Raw genomic sequence first — 23,013 nt, forward strand, 5'->3', positions numbered from 1 at the left:
ATCCCAGTTAGATTTGGTGTTCCCCCCTTATGAGAGTGACTGAATGCGAAAAGGCATGGCTTCCTTCCGAGCCTATCCCTCGAAGATGATGCATCTTGCGATGAGTGAAATTGATATACATTCGAAACAGCAACGGGTATAATGAGCAAAAGAGACAGAACATCACAACAAGCCGACTAAAACAATCCGAAATTCCCGTCAAAAGAAAGAGGGAATGTAAACAATCCCTCATCCATCATATTCCCTAACGTAAACCAAGGATCACCGAAATTCGGGTCCATGCCTACCTCGGGTGCCATTCCCATCGGAGGAGCAAGCTGCACCCCAGCCACGGTGGACATGTCTGGGTATCCCTGAGTCTGGGTACTCGACGGTAATTCTGGATAATTCTGTGTGATTTCGGTGGATGGATAGGGTTGGTAGTAACCCCTCGTCTCTATATGGTTCGAGTCTGAGCTTGGGAGAGTGGTTGGGTATGATGAGCTAGATGACCAGCTGGTTTGGGGCGGATCTGGCACGAAACTGGATGAGCCTGGCGTTGGCATTGGGTTGACTGTTGAGCTTGGACTGTGGGTTGAGGAATAAGATTGTCCGGCTATTGAGCGTTGGGAGTTGGAGTTGTTCGCTCGGTGCGCTGGGTCGCCCATGGCTACTTCGCTGAGGAAATGGAGGGGTGTCATGCCCGGTGCTATCTGCGCTCTTGGATTGATAGATACCGTGTTCGAGGTATCAGGGTTATGATGTGCCTGTCGGTGATCGGAGGATTTCTGATCATTCGAAAAGACCTCTTTCAATTCCCGGCCATGATCTCCCTGGTCGCGCTTCTTGATAAACCAATTGCGCAACAGAACCATTATGTTTCCAAATCTCGCTGCTGCACGGCCACCATCGCGCGCAGCGGCGGCACGGTAATGCGCGATGACTTTGTCCAAATAATAATCGAGTTTGAGACTCTGCACATCGAGAATCTGACCAATTTGACTGTCCGGTGACATGAACAGTGAGTATATTTTTATCAAACTCACCACGGGATACGATGTCCGCGCTAAGGACGTAGTAGGCAAGGATATAAGTCGGTCAATATTAATGGTGCAAATGACATCCAGACTTTCGTGAATGCAGCGGATGGCCGTGCTCAACGCATCGATCGCAACCGATGAGTTATGCAAATCATCCTGAGATGGAGAGTTTTTGGCCGTGTTATAGTCCACACACATTGCAGATCCATGGACGAAGAGATTCAGGACATGCTCTGCGTGAACCATTGGCTCTAGAAGGATGTCAGCAGGATATTAAAGAATGTTCTCAAGACCAGCGCGTACCAGTGTAAACGTCTCGTGGGACCTCCTCTCTCCATTGTGCCAATCTATCCTCAAACATTTTTATATTATACCAAACCTTGCTGTCCGCGAAGGTGGTAATGCACCCAGGATCCTCCTCAGAGAAGAGATTTCCAGCATCCTCCATGATCGATCCCAGCTTTATCCACCATTTCAAGTTTCGATCGGAGGGTAGGGCATCCGGGTGGGTTTCTAAAATCTGAAGGCACTCGTCCATATACGGCTGCCAGGTGACCAAGTGTACTCTTCTCAGAGCCGCCGACATCCTGCCAAAGTTAGCTTGCGATCTCCATACCAGAACAACCCGGATTGAAACACACTGGACAGATAAGAAATAACAGCCAACCCAAGTTCGCCTTGCCTCCGGCCCTTTTGGATCAAATGCCGGACCCGTCGGCTTTTTAATGATCAGTTCGCGGATCACGCTGAAGCTGCGTCTGTTATCGGAAACGCGACGGTTTAATCCAAGTTCCATTGCCATGACCACAGCCATATGGGTCAAAGAATAGAACTTGATCTCGTCGAAGTTATCTGGTGGGAGATACCAGATAGAACAGACCATTATAGTCTGAACCAGCTCAAGCGACTTTTGGCCTTTGACAACAACCTGCTCGGCGATCAGACGATATGTCTCATTCACGAGGATCGGCTGTGCGTCAGAATTAAAGACGGCAACGGCAGCCGCGATGATTGCAAGGAACAAATAAGGCTTATTACGGCGAACCTCGCCCATCGTAGTCCCCGGCGGAAAAACAACAAAAGGCAGCTCTGGCGCCATCTGGTGGATATACCGGTCAAACGCCGCACTGGCAGTCTTGTAATCTATAATCCCGCGGTCGATCATATCAGCAAACTCATTCCCGGCCTCATGTTTTGGCGGCGGCGGCGCAGAATCAACACCAACAGGTCTGCGCCAATGCTTCGATGCATGGCTAGGAATCTGCTCCGCAGATGGACTACCCGGCCGCGAATACCGCGGCGCTAGCAGCCCAGCAGAGGGATCCTTAAGTTCGCCGGTATGCTGTCGTTTGCTCCCAGCTATCCACCTCCGACCAGCAAGCTGCTCATCCCGCTGCCCCGCTCCACCAGAGAACAGCGCACTAGTGGAATTTGATGCCTGCAGCGTCGCCGTCAGAGCATCGATCTTCCGCTCTAACTCCGCCACCCGACTGTCGGTCTTTTTCTGCCGCTTGCGCGTAGGCGCGGTTACAACACACGTGCGCCGCGCTTTCGCGCACCGCTTGCATGACCCTTCCGGGTGCGCCGGGTCTGGGTCGCAGCGCACTTTCAGCTGTCGGCATGGCTCGCATGCACGCGACCGTTTGGCGTCGCCTGGTGGGTCATGCGGATCTGGGGATTGGTTGCTGTCTGGGCCCATCCCGAATGACGGGTGCGTGTCCCTAGGCCCATGCTCGTGTCCGCGTCCATCACCATGTGTATCCCGGCTTGGGTAAGGGTTGAGGGGTGCGTGTGATGGGGGCTCCGGGTATTCCGGGCCTGTGCTCATTGTCGATCGGATCGGTGTATAAAAAGACCGTTGAGGGTCCGCGTGTTGCAGCTGCGGATCGATTTCCATGCAGTGCGGGGTTACAATACCGGCTCGAGGACCTATCACTGTTACACATTAGCGTTAATTCCAATTCTTCATTAGTAGACGTGATTGTTTGGTATCCCATTTTCAGTGTGGTTATTGCTGACACCTCGGCTTTGCGACAAGAGAAAACGGAGGACGGTGATCGCAAACACCGACCACCGATGTGGAGGATCAACATACCTCAGCGGAATAATGTCAAGTAAGGGGAACGCATAAAACCAGGCTTACCTTTCACTTATAATACCACTGGGTCCTGTTTGACTTGCTCGTCACTTTGGGGCCAAAAGTGAAGTGAAGTGCTTTTGATTTTTGAGTTTCAACTAACATCAGGGGCCACGTGACTGATGATCCTACATACCGTCGGCATCTGTATCAGCATCTGATTGATTTTTAGATTGAGAATAGATTAGATTCATTGGTACGCTAAGCGGGATATCAGAAACAAAGTACTTCGTACCAGACGCCGTGAACCAAAAGTAGAAAAAGCAAAAAGCTAAGCTAGCAAAAAGATTTCTTGAAATTCATATTAGATGGATGTGCACCTTATTAGGAAAACTTGTGGACAGGGCACTCCATCTTCCTCTCAAACCAGTCAACAATGCAGTGCTTGTGGAATTTGCACAGGCACTCAAGGCGAGCCAGGGTCTGTCCAACCTCGTAGTCCTCCATACAGATCGTGCACTCTGCTGCCTGGCCATCATCACCGAGGCAGTCTTTCTCCGTGGCCACAAAGGGAAGCATACGGGCTACCGGTGGAGGATGGGGCAGTGGATGATCATGTTGCAAGGATGATGTCCGGGGCGGGGCAGTTGGTCTCAAATAGCCCTCGATGCACGCCCGGGTATGAGCTTGGCGCGCCTCGAGAGGCTGTTCAGGACTCAGTGGAAGATATTGACGCCTGCATACGGGGCAGAAATCATCTTCGTTCAACGCAGGTCCGCGGGTTGGGTTACCGTCGCGGTTGGAAAATGAACGATGTGGTCGGGATATACCAGCGGTGGGCGAGGGAACTTGGCGAGTTTGCGAGTTCAACTCATTTAAGAACTGCGGTCGATCATTTACACCCACAGTTCGTCGTTCCTGACGAGCTTCGGGATTGCTTGGACCCTGCGTGTTTTCTTGTCAGCTTGGTTTTATTAGGCAAAGTGACAGGCGAGAACTAACCGATGAGGCATGGTATGTGTTGGCCATAGTGGATGAAAGAGAATGGGTGGGTCGGTGGCCGTGTGCCCGCACGGTACTGTAGCTAATGGGATTCGGGTTTGGGTCTGGCACACATGGATTGCAAAGTCGTACTTCTTCGCCTCCGCCAAGAGCAGGGTTGAGTGTGGTTGCTGTTGCTGCTACTGATGCTGATGGTGATGATAATGGTGATGATGATATAACAGGGTCATCGCCTGTGAGATCGACGACTGATGGAGAGCGGGAAGGAATTGGCGGGGAATCAGGAAGGAAGTCAACGAACTCAGGAGGGCGGACAATATATTGCCTAGGAATTGTGATCCGATGTGGGGAGCATGATGCACACACGACTCTTCCACACTTTCGGCAGTGGTGCTTTCTGTGCCAGAAGCTGAATACTACCCCACAGATCGGACATTCTGACACATCCGAATCTGCCTGCCATTTGGGGAGAGACATATCCATAAATGGTGGATGTAGATCATTGTGAACAGATGCAACGGAGCGAGGTTGATTAATCCAGGGTGTTGGATGCTCCCGTCGAGAGAGACCCGGTAGTTGTTCGCCAGAAGTAGAAGAACGAGGCGTCCCTGGGGGAGAGGAAGAGATATCAATTGCTGTTGCAAATGACGAGCCAGGTGCTGTGGATATAGAAGTTCTAGTGCGAGACGAAGGCAATACCATCGAGACAGATCTATGCGGCAAGATACTTCTGGAGGGTCCCCCATTGTCTCGGGCCGGTCCAGCCGTGCCTCCAGATTGTCCCCATTGCGACCTCGCATCCTCGCCGGTACTGGTCAATCGTCGTTTACGTTCTGACCTGGGGCGAATAGGAAAGGCTCTCGTCCTGGAGCTGCCTCCTTCATAGCCGCTGTAGCTTCCAGGTTGTGTTGTGCCGTGCCCCTCTGGTCTTTCGACCGGCCTCGTGCCTGCCTGCATCCTCGGCGGGGAGCTGGACTGAACCGAGCTAGATGCCGTGCTTGACCCAGGCATTATTGCTAAGTTCAACGGTATAGATCCTCTGTGATATTCTGTCCGACAGAGGCAACGAGATCGATCTCGGCCGTTGGAATGACAGTCTTCATGAACTAGGTGGCGAGTGGCGATGATGAGGGAAATAGATGGCGGGGATGTCGAGAATATAGATGTAGGAGATAAAGCCCTTTTATGCAATCCTGGGCTCAGCTTCAATGACGTTGACGCTTTTTGCCGAAGATCACATTAAGGAGTGAGAGGATGATGCTTATCATGGAGCCAAGGCTGATTGGGTCGGATTTAGGAGATGATGAGGCTGAGAGTCTTGTGACTATGCTCTCAGATTCCAGCAACGCAGTAGCGATGCTAGCAGCAGATGGCAACAGCAGATGGCAACAGCAAAGAAGAAAACAAGGAGATTGACACTTGACTCACAGAGACAAGAGAGGAAATGGTGCAAGCATTATGTTTGGGCCCAGATACAGGCTGTTATCGTGGGGCGGGCGGTGAGGGAGGTGGCGATTGACGGTATCGGCCCGGTCTGCCCGCGTGTTATCGGGTTCGGTTGTTTCTTTCCGCTCTGCTCGAAGCCTCCCATAGTTCAATTGATAATTGCAACAGGAGACATACGTTGCTTATATAGTTGGGAACTATTACTAGTTCTCAGACATATCAAGACCTTATTATTACCACTAAGAGAGAGCGCTAATGAAAAGTCCTCATTAATTATGATCTCGGCATTAGTGTGTCCTAAGATTGATACAAGAAGAGCGAAAAGAGACAGATACAGAAAGAAGCAAAGCCTCCAAAAGAAAACAGCATGTCGTCTGGATTCAGCGACAGCCAGAAAGATAGCAAGAAGCCAATGAGTTCACTCCCCATTAGGTGTACCTCGGGATCAGAGATAAAACGCCGTTGCAGCAATTTTAGGTTGACAAACAAAGCAAGAGATAGACGCACAGGAAGTAAGGAAATTCGTGATGGTGGCATCAATTCGCCAGTATTTCGGGGAGGAGATGGTGGTGACGATATCCATAGATGAGGAATAAGTGGCGGGGGATCCATGAATGGGAACAGAGACAGAGATAGAGAGAGGTAGATATCGAAGAAGAAGACGAATATACTGGTTCAAAATACATATGTGGCTGCCTTTTTCATACTTTTAACGCTCGTGCCCGCCCAGCGAAGCTTCATCGACAAGTTCTGCTGCGCTCCCTTTAAAGGACGGTTCGTCGGGGCTCCCCTCGTGGATGTGGTCGTGCGCGCGATGTTGAGGTACATAGCCCAGACTCGAGGGTCGAGCGCCCGTCTGCTGGCTCGAGGCGTTTGATCTTGACCTTGAAGTAGAGGTCATAGACAGACCTCGTTCACGAGATGGCGAGCTACTTCCGCTGAAAGGCAGGCGCGCGGTGGTGGAGCCTTCTGGCTGGAGATGGTGCTCGGAGTGCTCGTAGTGCTGGCTTATATCAGAATTGTGAGACAGGGTCTCGGTCACAACTGGAAGGCCAGCCGCAGTTCCTGCGTCTTGGTCACCAGGCGCGTGTGTGTGGCAAGAGCTCGTTCGACTGGGCAATTCGATACCACCGCCACCTGAGGTATTAATTTGTGGCAGTACTGGTGGGCGTGACGGTTCGGGGTCGTGGTCATTGTCCGAATCCTGATAAGGAACATTGCCGGTAGACACTTCCCGAGAATGACTGGCTGATGGCATGCCTATATCATCCTGATAAGGATCATTAAAGTCGTCTCTTCTCGGGAATAGACCTGGAGGAGGCGCACGAGCACTTCGGACCACCTCAAATCCTTTGGCGTTGTCCTTCGTCTTCCCTTGGAGCAAGCTTCGGAACCAGCCCGTCGCAGACGAGACTGGACCTGTGGGGTCGGCTGGGCCAGTTTTCAACTTTCGCGTACCGCTGTGGGAGAGCGGTGGGCCTCGGACACCGTAGTAGAAATCAACCTCGCGAACAGCATAATCCTTCGGCTTGCGAGGGGTATCGAGCTCCATATCATCCTTCGGCGTTGCTAGATATGCTGGAACTGGTGTAGCACGGCCAGACATGCCATCTCCCAGGTCGTCATCGATGCTGACTGCTCGGCGGCTTGATTTTGATTTCAAGAAGCCTCTTGATGGGCTCTTCCCCTTCGCGAGAGCACCACTTGCCGGGGGCGTTCTTCGCCCGGGGCGAGGTGGCCGGTAATAGGGATCACGAGGGTTCGTTCCCATCATCTTACCACTACTGGGCGAGCTAGGGAAGCCAGCTCCTTGATGGGTGGTTGAGGTAGGTGTGGGGAATCCCCCGCTAGCAGCACGGCTGTGTGTGCCTCCTTGAGAACTGGGATAATCATAGATGGTGCTGACTCTGCCATCACTAGCACGGTTCAAAAGCAGACCAGAGCTCCCAGAGAGACTGCGAGGACGCGATCCATCAAACTGAGATGACATACGATCGTCACCGTGCCCGAGCATAGCAGCCTCCGAACCCATACTCTGGCGAGTAAGATCACGTCGCGGAGTGCGCCTCGAGAGCTGGCGCATGCCAAGCACCTTCGTCAAGCCACCACGAGTGGCACCACCCGCACCAGCCAGTCTTGCCAGGACTTCGATCAAGGTTTGCATTGCGTTGAGGAAGAACCCGAAGATGAGAACCACGGCGTGTAGCACAAGGATCAAATATCCGATCCAGCCTCTGGCCGCATCCGAAAGTGTCAATGACGGCACAAAGACGACGCTCAAGATAACTGTCAAGAAACGCACAATAGAGAAGAGGCAGTGATACAGGTTCATGTGGGTTGGTCTTGAGAAAGGCCGGAAGGCCAGCAGGGTAAGTACAGACACAACTTCGCAAATGGCCAGCATTACCACCTGGGCGATACCAGACGGCTGCAAAGCACCAATGGCTATTCCGCGAGCGATGTTCAATACAATCGGGACGATACCAAAGGCTGCTGCATCGTCACAGTATGTATTATAGAGCGGCCCATACAATAGCACTGTAGGAAGATCATCGAAAAGGTGAGCCTTGGGTCGAGTGTTAAGGACCACACGGATAGCCCAGATCGCGAAGCAAGCAATAATAACGATCACCACGGCCGCCAAAGCAACACAGTAAGCGGTTGATTGACGAGCAATAACCAATTGGAAGAAGGAAAGGGAAACGATTGGCAAGAGAAGAAAATTGAAGACAATGCGAATGAGATTCCCCATGGTGAACGGCATGTTTCTGGCACGCAGATCCTGATCGGTGTTGTTTGCCAACTCACGATACAGCCATCGGAGCGCGAATGCGATCTGGAAAACCAACGTCACACAAGCCATGATTACCAGCACCCATATGATCATACCAGGCCAGATATCCTGAGATGAGGTCATGCCAACCAGGTGGTTCATTCGGTCGAGGCCATACGTTCCATTGATGGCATATAGACCATCCACAACGGGATCGCGGCCGATTTCAGTGCTGACGAAACTCTGGTTGAACATGAGAGTCGACCATGCTCCCTGACTCACTATAGGCTGGAAGAAACCTGGGTAATTCAAAGAAAGCGAGCCCGTTAATACTATGAATTGAAGGTATTGCAGGCAATCTGCAAATCCAGGAGTGACAAGTCGGAGAACATCTTCATCGCGGCCGTAGTTGCTTGTCCACCGAAATAGATCGGTTGTGCCCCAAGGGCTAAACATGGCGGCAGTGATGGTCGCAATTCCCACCAGTATCAAAATGATGAGAGGCACATAGGCAATGGCACTTTTGAGAGATGTTCCTAAGTCCGGCGTCGCGTTCACCAAAACGCAGGCGAGCTGAACGGCGGATGCATCTCCAGAGCGAACTATCAATAAGGGTGTGATAGTTCCGAAACGGTAGGTTGAAAGCATATCATGTTGGACCGAGAACGCTCGTAATGTGGTCAAATCACTCCTGCATAAGAGAAAGGGATTAGTTAAAAATCGCAGAGCTTTCTCTTCCTGCAATAGCTTACATATTGTAATTAAAGACCGGACCCAGCGGGAGGGTCCCCTGAGTGACCGCGTCACGGAAACGAGAGGCATTGCTAAAGGGCGTGAAGCTAAGCACATTGAGATCCGTCATCAGCGTGCTGTACTTGTTGTTGGTAGTGCTCACATCCTCAATCTTCCCATCGGTCCAATTAGGATTTGTCCATACAGAGGAATCGGGTGCGGGATAGTCTGCGGTTCGAGACGTGGTTCCCGACACATTGCCATAGACCGTGATGGCGAGCGGGTGTAGAGGGTTGGTAAGGTTGAATTTGACGGACACGTTGGTAGGAATGAATTGAAGTTGTAGAGGGTCGGACTCGAGGATGGATTTTGATAGACAATTTTCAAAGTCCAAAAGAACAGCAGCCCCTGGCGATGCAAAGCACACTAAGTAAAGCAGTGCAATCCACCACACCGAACTCCATGGTTGTGCTCGGCGTTTTGAAGTGTCGGGCCACGGCCGACCTTGCAAAATGTGTAATCCACTGCGTCGCGGCCGCCTGCTTGCTTTCCGTCGAGAGGATGATGAATGTCCGTCCAGCTCGATCTCCGTCGAGTCGTGCATGTCCACTTCGGGCATCCGGGATGACCTCCTCGGGGAGGTCAACCCCCGGCGTAGATGATCGAATCCACGTTGTGTTGACAATGGATCGGTGTCGGGGTCTCGTCCACCGCGCGCACCCCTTCCCAGGGTCAATAGGGCACTGTGATTGACAAAAAAATATCACTGCAGGGAATAGACCAAGGATCCTGGAGTCTCGCCTGATAGAGTTTGGGGGGTTCGAAGTTAGGCCGGTGCCTGGAGGTACGTAAATCTGCGTGCGTCGTAAGTCGGCCGCTAAGTCGTCCAATGCGGCATATCCCGGGGGCAGGATCGGAAGTCGAAGTCAGAGCAAAACACAAGGAAAGTGGAAAAAAAGTGGCTTAGTTTTCGCAGTGGGTTTGGCCTGTTGTCGCTGCGCCTTGTTTGGCCTGGCCTTGGTGGAGTTTAACGGCTGACTACTCGATTGTGCTAATAATAGGCTGCTATACTATTTTCTTCGAAACAGAGTAGGATCATGAACAAAATACAATTCTCAAAATAGAAAATTATGGGAGATATGCGCAATCCTCCTATTTTAGGACTATTTCCAACTATTTCCAATCTATCTTCCATCCACTGTGTCGGCTGGAGCCGAACCCCCGGAGATAAATAACCGACTGAGATCCTGAGTTTCTGCATGAATTTACTTCTGCTGTGAGGATATTGTCTTCAATTACGAGGAAGACTGTCTTTATGTCTTTGTCTTAGAATCATGGGTTCTCGAACTATTCCCCCTCATATGTTTCGGCCGACTCGAAATAGTCGCTGAAGGTGGATTATTGATTGTCTCACTACATAACAACTGATCAGTGGCCCCATCATGCCTGAAGTTCAATGATTTATTCATGCTGATCAGTCTCCGGCAAGACTTGGCGTCGGCTATACCATTGAGTTATGATGTTGAAAGGCTACTCTCTTGTGATATCTTCTCCAGTGGTGGTTGGATGTGGCACATTGCCCTAAACGGGGTGAGGCTGGTGAATTCATCTAACCACTCGGACGGGATTGGTTGGGCGACAACGAAGGTACAGATAATGGCGAACCTTTCAGGGTCTAGTGCCCTGCGTTAGCTATCTAACTCCACTGTGGGTTTTAACCGATGGAGGTTTCTGGTGAGACAATCACGGTGGCGTCAGGCCCTGCTCGTATATAGCTCCCGGTACAGTAGTTGTTTGAATCCCTGAATCCCGGTTGTGTACAATGTTATAGTCGTCTATATTCATCTCGGGATAGTCAGACATACATAAGGTTCTAGAAACTTGGAAGTATACTGAATGGTGAATATCCGATGTGTATTCCGTAGGGCTATACAATGTTTCACCCCTAAGCGAATATCAACAAAAAGATTAACGCCACATCGACTTCCTCATTTCACTTTCATTCTCACCCACAAGTCTAAGCCTGAACGAACCTAGCTCGGCCAGCTCCATCAGCCGAAAGTAAACTCTCGCCTAATCTAGTAGTACTCCGCACATTCGCTATCTTTCTATCCTTCCTCGGCGAACTGTGTTGTGTTAGTATAAACAAGGTGACAGCGAACCGTTTACAACTGCCCTTCCTGGCGTTTCAATATCTCACAATGTCTCATACCGTATCTGGATACCTCCAGTCTTCCTTCCCTCTCCCTTTCCATAGTTCCCACTAGTTCTACAATGCTGTCATATTGTCTCATACTTCATGTCTTATATACTGTACCTTTGGAGTTGAAAGTTTCGGATGAAAAAAAAAGGGTTTTCTCGGCAGTGTTATCGTGATAATAGGTATATCGCTAACTAGCTTGTCAAGTGGGGATGTTTATTATTGGCCTGAAACAAACAGAGATTATGTATGTTGTACACAAGGTTTGCGTAGAAGTGACCTATTTAGTATGTTCATGTGCCGAAAATTGTAAGAATACAAGAAGTACGGAGTACTCCGTATGGTGTGAGACATTTAGGGCTTTCTACTCCGTACCTCCCCCACGCCTTTGAGAGCTCAGGATAATAGACCCCGGATTTTCCAAGGTCAAAGCCACCATCTTTCATTAAATTGTAATACGTTTGTACGACGCATATTGTATTCAAGCTCAGAGGCTCCACTAACTAGTTAACCTTCAATGTTAGGTTGTTAGGTAAGATTGCGTAGTAGGTAAGCGTAAGCAGTTCTGTGGCCTCCCGAGGGCCCGAAACCGGGACGATCCTACTTCAGGGTGTATATGCAGGTATGAACGCTGGGTCTTACAAGCGGATGTTGATTGTCTACATGCGGGGTGGTCCGAGTCACGGTTGATCTTGAATTTCCTTGTTTCATGGGCTTCCAATCCATCGGGTCAAGTCAAGGTGGTCAATGAACCGTATAGAACCTAGTCACTAAGAGCAAGACATAGCGGTGACAAGCAAAGGGCGATATACTCCCTGGTTGCAGACATCTATAGCCATTGGGGTCATATCTATGAATATATGAGTGTAGCAAATTAGAGACTCGAGCAAAGTACATACTCTATTGGAAACGGGAGGACCGAACGGGGAAGCCGGCAAACGGGCATCTGATCAAATGCCAAATTGAGGAAGATACATTACAGCCAAGCCTCCAATCTGGAAAGAAGCTACCGTTGTACGAGGGTTAGGGGCATATTAACAAATGAACCAATTAATCCAAGGTTTCATTAATTAGATTAGTCTCAAAATTCGGGCGCTAAGAAGCCCCTAGATATGATTAGGATGGGTTAGTTAGGAATGCGTGGTTTTGTGATCATATTATTAACTATGGAGTAGGAAGTGTACCAAGGCAGTAGATCGTAGGCAGGGATGCCCAATATCAAATCATCCAACAACATGACAATGTCACTGAATATCTTTGATCTTCAAAGCTCCCAAAACTCGTCAGCAGCGGGTCCCTCAATCCGATTGGGTCTAGTGGAGTTTCAGGATGAGACGAGCAAATTGTCTATGCTGATTGGATATATATAGCCCTTGGTGGCTTGAAAGGCGTTGGGTGCTTGAGGTATGTGGAAGTGTATAGACCGAAAGATAGGGAATTGCACCATGTCTGTACAGCAGTGTGAAATGTCTACGAACATCGCTATGGACATGCCTATGAACATCCCTATGCACATCCCTATTAATCGTTTCGTATACTAAATCGGATCCACAAAAAGCCCCGACTCCACTGCGGCAATTGGTACCTGCGGAGTATCTCCAGGGCTTCTTCTTCCAAGGTTTGCCCCCTGATGTACCTTCTTTCACTTCTTACCCATCGCATGTCTCACGCTGCTGGTCCAGCTACCTTGACAATCTAATCTCTATACGGAGTAAGTGTTTGCTTTTTATCGTTGGACTTTGGAATTCGGGGCTAATCTTGTTTCTGATAGTCTTTCATTGGAGCACGGGCGCTTAGATTAGCCTCCCCTCCTTCCTCTTGACGACACTTTGACACTTTTTGACACTTTTGACACTTGACACTTGACACCTTTGGGCCATTTTGAGACAATACACTCGACAACTGCACTTGGCCCTTTATACTACACACCTTCTTCTCTTCCTTTTATTCCCTCTCTGGCTCTCCCATCTCCCCTTCCCCGCTATTCGATCCCAATTCTTATCAGGCCTAAAGCCCCTGTCGATCCTTCAACACACAGGGGGAGGGGATATTTCACAACGGGTATCCTTGGTGTGTGTGTCTGTGTGTTATTGAGTGCGATGTGGACTGTGTCTACTCGCTATCTTTCCTGTCATGTCTGCCGATGACCCGTTCTCCTTTCTGCCCGCGGAGCAGGCCAAACCCGCGAAAAAGCCCCATTGGAAAAGTAAACTGTTCTCCAAGGATAAGCACAAGGCTGCGTTGCAACAACATCAAGAAATCGCAGACTTTTTGAGCTCTCGTGCCCCAGAATCAGCCGCAGCCCCCCGCCTATCGATCCAACTCCGCAAACCGTTGCTGCCCACCGCTTTCCTTCCTCACAAGACATCTCCAAACACCCTCCCGCCAAGCCAGTGCCTGCGCCGGCGTCGGCGTCAGCGCCAGTCTTGCCTCTTGATAATTATGCCTCTTTCAATTTCTCAGACCAATTTCAGACTGTCCCCAACCCCGCTCCAGCCTCTGCCAAGCATGGTGGGCGCAAAGGCAAAGGGCTGCGGGTGGGTTTCAGCCGTCAAAACCCAGAAGTGATTGGTGAAGGAGGCGATGAGACGGAATCGCCAACAATCGAGATTTCGCGGGCCCGTGAGAGGTCGGACAGCAGGGGAACCCCTGTGTCGGACCCTTCGCGACCGCAACTGCCAAATCTCCGACTTGACACATCGCTGGGAGATGGTGATGCTCGATCCCGAAAAGAGGTTTGTTCGCCTCAGCGTGATAGATTGGACTGGAAACCTCTGCTAATGCAAAATCCGCAGGATGCTGACTTCCTGAGCACGTTGTCTGCGGGCGACGGCGGCGCTCGATTGAAACTGCACGGCGATACCGAGTTCGCACAACGCGTCCGCGATAAGATGCAAGCGGAAGAAGGTCGCGCACTGCATCATCGCTATGAGGAAGATGCATTGTCTCCTGGAGTTGAAGACGATGATATCTCAACTCCCCCTAGTCCCCTCAGTCCTCCTAGCCCGGAACCGCCCATAAAAGGTTACAGTTCTGGATCGCCCCACGAAGCAGCCCCAACGGCGGGACTTCCGCATGCGCCATCAATTTCTCTGTCGATGAGGTCTATTGTCGATTCGATCCGAAACCCCCCAAGCCCCTCAGCAGAACGCGCACCAGCGAGTCTCAGTCCCATTGACCCACGAATGCCTACGAATCTCATTCCAGGTAGCCCCGGCAAGCTTTCACCAGTACAGGCCAAAGCGCCACCCCAAGACCTGCCTGCATCAAACCGGGCGTCACCTCCTAGTCGCGAGGGCCAAGAGCCGCCACATAGCGTCCAACCCCCCAAGTTTTCTCTTCGCAATATTGCGAACCAAGTTGGCAATACCGCATTTTCTGAATTCAAAGAGTACAATACACAATACCAGAGTCCTATCAAGCTCGCAGCAGAGGAGGTTAAGCCGTTGATAGAAACATCGCTAGCAGAATGGATTCGGGCTGCGGTCTGGTGGTTTCTACGAGGAAAGACACGGTTGGAAGCGTATGCCCGATCCCGTTCGACACTGCCACCTACCTACGCCAAGCAAGCTGTGATTGATCTTGGAAAGGCATTATGGATAAATGAAAATATTGTGCCCAGTCATCATGAACTCTCTCGATACGGTGCTATGGGCGTTGACGCCCTACTGGCCGTTGCGAGTACCACCGGCGACAAGGATTTGGCTGATCTTTTGAGTATACATCACACTCTGATAAATCATCTCCGGTCGCTGTCCATGTCCATCAAACGAAACAACATCCTCGCCATGATTACCTCGGACGATGGCTCTCCCAGCCAGCTGGATACTAGTATCTGGCTGCGTTATCCCTTCTATGCGCCCGATGTCTCAGCAGTCTTATCTGGTGCGGCAACGAGATCAATGCTGGTAGATAATGCAGGCAAGACACCAAGTTTGGTCCATATGATGCCTTTGGGTGACACAAGTCGATACTTCAGCTATGGTAGCATGTTCGTGCAGGTCTGTGTCAGCTCCAGTGATGATGATGGCCAACAGCAATATGCCATGCCCTGCGCCTTGACCATCGTACGCGAACGAGCGGATTGGTATGTCTTTGCGGCCATCACTAGCCAAAGTCAACTTGTCAACATTTTGATCCAGTCCGATCGCAAGCAGGGTCCGACTTGGGAGGATGTGGAATGGCAAGTCCGGTCCCATTCTATGCGAGTCAAGCTTCCCCGAGGATTCGAGTTGGATGTCCTGTTCAAGGAAGACGATTTCAAGACCCTTTGGAATATCGTCAAATACACCCAGAAGTCGGAGAACAGTCTCCACCCAGAGGCAGGTGAGACTGTGGTATTTGAGAATACTATCAAAATTTTCCAATATATGGATCCCGGCACACCAAAGGCGTTTCCTCCAGACCCTACAGAAAGATGTCGAGTCCGTTTGTTCGAGCGATCTGTCACCGTGACAGAAGGCACTGGTACTCGCAATGCGCATCGGGGATTCCGAATAGCTATTCTGACCAGCCCAAAGGTCAAGACTCTGAGCAGCATTCGCCATATTTTGGGCAACGGCTCACCGATAGTGTTCGGTCTCTTGCGGGGAGAGGATGGTGCTCCCGCTCTTCTCCTCAAAGTGACCGAGGACGGCCGTACGAGATCTATGTTGATGACTTTCCACGAGGCAGCTGAGCGTTCAAAAATGCACTCCGTGCTACTCGGCATGCTTCCACAAGAGGGAGAGATCAAGTCGCCCGAATTCGCCATCCAGTCTTATTGCATTGAGCAGCCCGAAGATCCATTCACCGGTCAGCCCGCGGTCAAATACCTTCAGTTCCCCGCGGGAAGCGTATCTGTTCTTGATCAGGAGCATGCTTACGTCGACCATGGTTATGGACCGACAATCCTATCGGAGCATTTGAGGGCCTTCGTCGCTACTGAATGGGGCTCTGTCACGGATCGTATCAACTTAGGTGGGCTCTCTCTATCTCCTCGCTCCGCAACGGGTTGCTAATTCTATCTAGGACCTGGCGAACTCAAAATTGGCTTGGATGTCCAGAGCAAGACGAGCATGAGCTTGTTCCGCTCCGGGCAGCAGGATCTGACCCTTTCGCTTGCAGATAATCTCATTCGCCCTGAACTGCCAGGGCAATTAACCGGCTTCCTTGAGAAGATCAAGACAAAGCCTACGATCCGCCGGTTGGACTTCCCCACCATGCAAGGTATGTCTACTTCTGACATTTCTGTTTGCTTTTGCTAATTATATTCTAGATCTTCATGCTTTCGAGGCAGCTGTTACTGGCTTCCAGGTGCTTTATGATGGGTGAGTTCCATCTAGCCCTTTGGTTGAGATTTTGCTGACCAAACTAGTATGGCTACATCGTTCACCATCTCCCGCCGACGGAGTATGGTTCCGATTTACAAGAAATGGGAAGCTTCCCTGGCCCGAATTCAGATCGTTCGACAAGAGAAAGTCATTCAAATGCTTGCTTTCTTTGGGGACTTCCACCATGGCACATGTATGAACTTTGTTCTTAAGGGTACTGATATCATGCAGTCCTTCACCCGGTCCGGCAAGTTCGGAATCCGTATGGTAGATGCCAAGTTCGCACTGCCTAAGAAGGATGATAACCCAGCTTCCAACTTTGTGTGCCTCGACATGCCCGAGTATCCCATCGAACACGACGACCTCGCCATTGCGTTTGATACAGAGGCTGGTGAGTTGTATCTCTGGCTTGTACTGTTCTTTTGCTAACTTTGTTCGATAGCACGTGCAACCTTCAAGGCAGCTCTTCCTGGATCAGTGCGAGAACCATCCCGCATGGGCTCCATCCGTCGATAATCCATTTGTTCTCCCCGTGATTTCTCCAACACGTGACCCATTACGTGATTTCCCCCTCTTCCCCCACCCTCGAGATCGGTGTATTATAACTTTGCTTGACGAACCCTTTTTCTGTGCATACAATTCAAGAACCAAACATAGCATCTTTTATCATGTCCCATTCTAGCGAAGCCATTGGCGCCTCCACGCGCTCCTTGCATGCTGATGATGCCTTGAACCTCGTTACTGATGTTGCTCCTCCTATGCATCTCTCTACTACATTTCGGTATTCCAATGATCCAACCCAGCTAGTACCGGCTGCCGATGCTACTCCTGTATGCACGTTGACTCGCTGTTCTCTAACTCATCGCCTAACACATATCCAATGTAGTCCGACTTCGATCCAACCTCCCACATCTACTCGCGCATGTCCGCACCAAATACTACTCGCTTTGAAACAATCCTGTCCTCCCTCCTATACGGCCAAGTTATAAGCTACAGCTCTGGCCTATCAGCCCTGCACGGTGCTCTCACCCTCCTCAACCCCCGCCGTATCTCCATCGGCGATGGTTACCACGGCTGCCACGGCGTCATCGCGCTCTTCACCCGCCTAACAGGTCTCCAAAAACTCCCCCTCGACTGCCAGCCCGACCAACTCGAAAAAGGCGACGTAATTCTCCTCGAAACACCGGTCAACCCCCAAGGTACCGCCTTCGACATTGCCTCCTATGCCGCTAAAGCCCACGCCCGCGGCGCATACCTTATTGTCGACAGCACCTTCGCCCCACCAGGCCTCCAAGAGCCATTCCAGTTCGGTGCGGATATTGTCATGCACTCAGGCACCAAGTACTTTGGCGGCCACAGTGATATGTTGTGCGGTGTCCTCGCCACGAACCGCGACGACTGGGCCGCACAGCTCAAATCCGACCGTCTCTTTATCGGAACTGTCATGGGTAGCATGGAGGGGTGGCTTGGCGTCCGAAGTCTGCGCACATTGGAGGTCCGCGTCCAGCGTCAGAGTGAGAATGCCGCCCGTCTTATTTCCTGGCTTGATGCTGCTCTTCATGCGCCTAATCCCGCGCCTGGCAGCGACGAGGCGGCTGTGCAAGCTGTTCTCAGTGAGGTCCTCCATGCTAGTCTACAGAAAGTCGAGAGCGATTGGTTGAAAAAGCAGATGCCTAATGGGTTCGGGCCTGTTTTCTCTATTATTATGAAGGAGATGCGCTTTGCTCGTGAATTACCGAGTAAACTGCATTTCTTCCAGCATGCTACTAGTCTGGGTGGTGTTGAGACGCTTATTGAGTGGAGGACCATGACGGATGCGACGGTTGATCGGAGGTTGCTGAGGATTAGCATTGGATTGGAGAATTGGGAGGATTTGAAGGCCGATTTGGCGAGGGCATTTCGTGAGCTTGCGAAGTAGATAGATTTGAAGATTTAGATGTAGTATGAACTGCTTAGAATGCATGACTGGTTCTTACTTATAGATTGAGTGTTATTTAGTTACCCCGCATTGGGCAGGATGACCAATGAACTCTTATCTGCCTATCCAACTAACCTCTTCAACACCTGTCACTCTCAATCATAACCTCTCTCCCACTGTCATTTCAGTCAATTCGCCCCCTCAACCATGTCGGAAACATTCACAATCCACTACTTCGCAACAGCATCCCAATACACCTCCAAAAACACAGAATCGCTCCCCGCGCCCCTGAAACTGTCCGCTTTATTTGGCGAATTGGAACAGCGATACCCTGGAATTGTTCACAAGGTCCTGTCTACTTGTGGTGTTAGTTTGAACGGGGACTATGTTGATGTCGAGGAAGATGGGGAGGTTGTTATTCAGGCTGGGAGTGAAGTCGCTGTTATTCCGCCTGTGAGTTCGGGGTAGAGACGGGACTTTTGCCCCTAGGCATATAGCAAAGTTGGCAGAACAGTTTCCCGTGCATCCCTCGAGAAGAAGGCCATGTATCCGTCTATCAGCCCTCGGGGCAGGGTGGCGATCATGGGAGAATGATTGAGGCTCCACCCAGAGGAGACTTTGGTGAAAGCAACCGGAATCGATACACCCCCTCATTATTTGTATCGCCCTCGTTCCGTGAAGGCGAAAAAGAAAGAAAAAAGAAAGAAAACCGAATACACAATATGACAAACTTCATTACTGGACATGCCATCCACATTTAATTCTACGAGTACCTCCGTTGGTAGCTTGAAATACTTACTGTTATATAGTGCTGCAGCACCGTTGCAGCACCAGCAAAATTGAATGTTATTATTACCTCCTTCCGTCGTACTATATTTCTGTCACCATCTCAAAACCTCACAGATAGATCCCTATATATCATTTTCCAGCGTCGCCTCCAAATCCTAACCATCCATTACTCCATACTCTTCACCGCAAGAGCCTTCTTCTTCTGTAGCCACAAACAAACATTGCAAATAACAGAGAAGAAAAAGAGAATACTACAACACCAATCCAAAGTCAGCAAAGCTCCAACAACGGCCAAAATAAATAGAAACCCAGAAAGAAGAAGAAAAAATCTCACCAAAGTCCAATACTCAACCCCCAAATAGCCTTCGTCTCAATGCAAATCGCCTTTGAAGCCCCAATCCACGAAACATAATCAATCTTCCCACTAACACTAGCAATATAACTCGAAAGTCTCGACGCAAACGCATACAACGTAGCATCCTTATCTCCCAGCTCCGCTAGCGTCGTACACTTCAGGTACGAGAGTGGTTTGCCGACGATAACAGTGACGACAATCAGTGCGATTAGCAGCAGACTGTCTAGCACGGCACAGGCTAGGAACGGGAGGATGTCGTCTGTGTAGAGGATCGCGGTGATTATGCAGTAGATTGCTGCGATGCAGGTCTGTGGGTTGGTTGTTAGTGGATTTCTAGAGAGGGTTTAGAGTGTAGACGAGGTTAGACCTACCACACTGATCGTTCCGATTAGGATATTTGGGGGTGTGGCATTGTTGTTTACTAGCACACTGATGAACTTTGCTGTCATGCCAATTATGGCAATTAGGGAGCAGACTTGGAAGAGGCGGGATAGTTGGAAAGTTGCGCCGAGGGCACCGTATTGGGGAGACATCTTGGTGATTGAAATGAGTTGGAATGGGCTGATTAGAATAATGAATGGAATTGGATAATTGGCCGGGCTGGTTGTGTATTCGCCGATGTATCGAGAGTCGGATGAGTGGGATAGTATCCAAGCAACGAGGCAGATATGTATGAAACGAAAGGCTTTGAAAGTCTAGAAGAGAGCAGAAAAAAGGCTCAAGAACAAAGGAAGTATACTCTGAAAGAAAGTGAAGAGAAAGTGAAACTGATTGTTAGATTGAAGAACAGGCTGGTTTCGCTCTTTATATAGACATCAAGAAAGGTCTCTCAATGACATCAATTGTCCGAAGTCTAGACCAGATTAAATTAGCAACAGATCTAGAATCTCTTCAAGCCAGGCTATGTCTTTGTGTGTTACATATTGGAGAAGCGCCGTACTCAATTGGGTGACTTGTCTTTCATCGAGCCCTCTACCGGATACAGCGATCGGCATGGATATTAGCTTGAGGTAGTACGAGATCCCATAGCTTTTTGCTAAAGACAATACCCCATTGGAAGGATAATTATAATTATAATATAATATACAATATAGGTCCGATTGACGAATCCACCCTGGCGCTTGGGAGGAAACCCTAACTCGCCGCGGGTCGCTCTCAGCCACTCGTTCCCTGGGCGTCTCCGGATCTGAAGCAGGCGCCTACATTTGATCTAATTATTGACTAGGGTGGAAAATGCACAGTAGATCAAGTTTCAGGGCAATGCATCTAGCCTTACTATGTTTATTTTCCGATTGGAGCTGCTTGGCAGGGGTTTTAGTATAGAGCCACGGGAAGTATACCCCATACCAGAATATATCGTGTGGAGCTAATGCATCTACTCCCCAACACGTTTCTCTTGTGTCATAATTAAAACCAATTGGTTAACTTAGTCTTCGTAAATACAATTATAGACGAGATAAATATATCCAATGTGCCTAGGCCCAGACAGTCTTGACGTCTAGTCCTTCAGCCTCCAGCCTCCACTCGTCCGCTTTTGGAAGAATTCCTGGGGATCATACGCCTTCCTCGTCTTCAGAGCAAGCGCCATGGACTCGGGGCTAATACGGCCCCAGTAATCCTGGCGGTAGTATGCGTCGTTCATAAACAATGGTCGATACACGTCGGGAAGAAGACCGTTGTCGATGTTCTTCTGGGCCAGGTTGTCCATTCCCTGGTAGAGTTCGACCGTGGCTGCGTCGACCTTGCTGTCGTCGATGGATAGCCCATAGGAGAAGCCAAGTTCCAGGATAATGTACGGTTGATCGGAGGGAATATCGAGGAGGTCCTAGGGATTTGTCAGTAATATGATCGTCCTTGTTCTTCTATTGGGAATAAAATTCGTACTCCACCCCGGTCCTTAGCCTTTTGGGAAAATGTCTTGGGCATGGGCTGGAAGGAAACTGTGCCTATTATCCCGGTTACTCCTAGTACGGACCCGGTAACGTCGCGGAAATGCTCATAGTACTCCTGGAGCGGGGCTGCTCCCACGGTCTTATTAGGAAGAGGCGTGGTCTCGGTAGCGATGTTATAGCGTTGCCCCCTAGTAAGTATTTAGCAAACAATCCAAGTATTGAAGCTGCTCGTCTTACTTAAGAATGAAGAAGTCGTTGTTCTTGAGCAGGTCGTAGTAAGTATCCCAGGTTTTGGCGGTTGAGGTGTGTTCAATAGCAGTGAACCCGTCGAAGACTCCGGAGGGGGGGCTCAGGGCCGTCGTAAAAGAGAAACAAGATACACAGGTCAACTACGAGACCGCGCTCGAATGTCAGGATTATTGCCGCCTTGTCGTCGGGATACTCGTCGGTGAAGTTGCGCACTACTGTGAGAATATCGGCGGCTTTGTCGGATGTGTAAACATAATTGCCACCCCAGACCTTATGGTCTTGAGGATGTGTCTGCACGGTGTATGCAGTAACAACACCGAAGTTGTTGCCGCCTCCTTTCAAGCTTTTGAAGAGGTCTATCAAGCGTTAGTGTTTCGGCGTTGATACGGAGTATAGTGTCACCCACCTGGGTTTTCGGTTTCAGTTGCGTGAACAATAGTGCCATTGGCCAGGACAACTTCGAAGTCCTTGACATTGTTCGCAGCCCAGCCGTATTGGGTGCTCAAGAAACTCATACCGCCTGCAAATCATTGGAGATAGACTCGGTGTTGATTTCTGATCCACATACCTCCGAGCATATATCCACCGACCCCAACTCCTCCCATTCGACCTCCAACAATAGCCCGACCAGTTCCCGCGAGACCCTTCTGGGCTTCTTCCCATGAAAGCCCAGGACCGATAACAACAGTCTGATCCGTGGGGTTATAGTCAACCTGATCTAGATTCTTAGTCGAAACCAGCAATCCGTCCTGGAAACTAGAAAATCCATTGTTGGGATTATGGCCTCCGCTCTTGATGGCACTGTTTAGGGTTAGCGGACATCTTTACTGTTGGTGCAAGGAGAGAACAAACAAGAGAGTATCCACGTCGTACAGGTTCTTGATTACCTGCGCCATCTCCGCTGCACTGGATGGAGCTGCAATACATGTTGGCTTGAGATCGCCGCATGCCGCGGACCAATACTCGGTCAGGTCGGTGTTGTAGGCCAATGAAATACGGTCTTCGATATCAATGCCCCCGGCCTTGAGTGTCGCGCAGATATCTGCCATTGTCCGAGGGACAAAAGCTAGGAACAGCGCCAGAACGTGCCATCTGTTGCTTGAGAGCATGTTGTCAAAGGAGAGTAGACAATATAGCAAATATAGTATTGTAGGAATAAATAGAAGAAAGGAATATTAATCCGAAGCAGGGACTGGAACGGATGACGACCGAGAACCTAACCTAGATATTCTTGAAGCCACTGCCACAC

The 23,013-nt window shown here is 50.1% G+C and overlaps 8 protein-coding genes across 8 annotated transcripts; 3 read left to right on the forward strand and 5 right to left on the reverse strand.

Annotated features, from left to right (window-relative positions):
• Nucleotides 1-176: 176 nt before the first annotated feature.
• N7518_005728 (putative C6 transcription factor (War1)) lies at nt 177-3,350 on the reverse strand (the record flags this gene model as incomplete). The annotated part of the gene is made up of 4 exons (XM_057186655.1): nt 177-1,270; nt 1,323-1,606; nt 1,661-2,954; nt 3,293-3,350. 4 exons carry the CDS (start codon nt 3,348-3,350, stop codon nt 177-179), a joined length of 2,730 nt encoding a protein of 909 aa, XP_057043425.1.
• Nucleotides 3,351-3,480: 130 nt separating this feature from the next.
• On the reverse strand, nt 3,481-5,109 carry N7518_005729 (phosphatidylinositol-3-phosphate-binding ubiquitin-protein ligase; the record flags this gene model as incomplete). The annotated part of the gene is made up of 2 exons (XM_057186656.1): nt 3,481-4,041; nt 4,099-5,109. 2 exons carry the CDS (start codon nt 5,107-5,109, stop codon nt 3,481-3,483), a joined length of 1,572 nt encoding a protein of 523 aa, XP_057043426.1.
• Nucleotides 5,110-6,253: 1,144 nt separating this feature from the next.
• On the reverse strand, nt 6,254-9,668 carry N7518_005730 (uncharacterized protein; the record flags this gene model as incomplete). The annotated part of the gene is made up of 2 exons (XM_057186657.1): nt 6,254-9,008; nt 9,070-9,668. 2 exons carry the CDS (start codon nt 9,666-9,668, stop codon nt 6,254-6,256), a joined length of 3,354 nt encoding a protein of 1,117 aa, XP_057043427.1.
• A 3,714-nt stretch (nt 9,669-13,382) lies between these two features.
• On the forward strand, nt 13,383-17,077 carry N7518_005731 (uncharacterized protein; the record flags this gene model as incomplete). The annotated part of the gene is made up of 6 exons (XM_057186658.1): nt 13,383-13,662; nt 13,713-16,208; nt 16,260-16,457; nt 16,507-16,558; nt 16,606-16,952; nt 17,004-17,077. The coding sequence occupies 6 exons, from the start codon at nt 13,383-13,385 to the stop codon at nt 17,075-17,077; spliced, it is 3,447 nt and encodes a 1,148-aa protein (XP_057043428.1).
• A 152-nt stretch (nt 17,078-17,229) lies between these two features.
• N7518_005732 (cystathionine gamma-synthase) lies at nt 17,230-18,479 on the forward strand (the record flags this gene model as incomplete). The annotated part of the gene is made up of 2 exons (XM_057186659.1): nt 17,230-17,391; nt 17,448-18,479. The coding sequence occupies 2 exons, from the start codon at nt 17,230-17,232 to the stop codon at nt 18,477-18,479; spliced, it is 1,194 nt and encodes a 397-aa protein (XP_057043429.1).
• A 207-nt stretch (nt 18,480-18,686) lies between these two features.
• N7518_005733 (MoaD/ThiS family protein) lies at nt 18,687-18,947 on the forward strand (the record flags this gene model as incomplete). The annotated part of the gene is made up of 1 exon (XM_057186660.1): nt 18,687-18,947. The coding sequence occupies one exon, from the start codon at nt 18,687-18,689 to the stop codon at nt 18,945-18,947; it is 261 nt and encodes an 86-aa protein (XP_057043430.1).
• A 487-nt stretch (nt 18,948-19,434) lies between these two features.
• Nucleotides 19,435-20,156, reverse strand: N7518_005734 (uncharacterized protein; the record flags this gene model as incomplete). The annotated part of the gene is made up of 3 exons (XM_057186661.1): nt 19,435-19,519; nt 19,603-19,931; nt 19,995-20,156. 3 exons carry the CDS (start codon nt 20,154-20,156, stop codon nt 19,435-19,437), a joined length of 576 nt encoding a protein of 191 aa, XP_057043431.1.
• Nucleotides 20,157-21,121: 965 nt separating this feature from the next.
• N7518_005735 (FAD-binding oxidoreductase) lies at nt 21,122-22,873 on the reverse strand (the record flags this gene model as incomplete). Its single annotated transcript, XM_057186662.1, has 7 exons — nt 21,122-21,448; nt 21,508-21,703; nt 21,753-21,849; nt 21,896-22,120; nt 22,171-22,284; nt 22,333-22,565; nt 22,617-22,873. 7 exons carry the CDS (start codon nt 22,871-22,873, stop codon nt 21,122-21,124), a joined length of 1,449 nt encoding a protein of 482 aa, XP_057043432.1.
• Nucleotides 22,874-23,013: the final 140 nt, after the last annotated feature.

This window comes from Penicillium psychrosexuale (assembly GCF_028828465.1).
Source record: "Penicillium psychrosexuale strain IBT 29551 chromosome Unknown utg000003l, whole genome shotgun sequence".
Taxonomy (NCBI): Eukaryota; Fungi; Ascomycota; class Eurotiomycetes; order Eurotiales; family Aspergillaceae; genus Penicillium; species Penicillium psychrosexuale.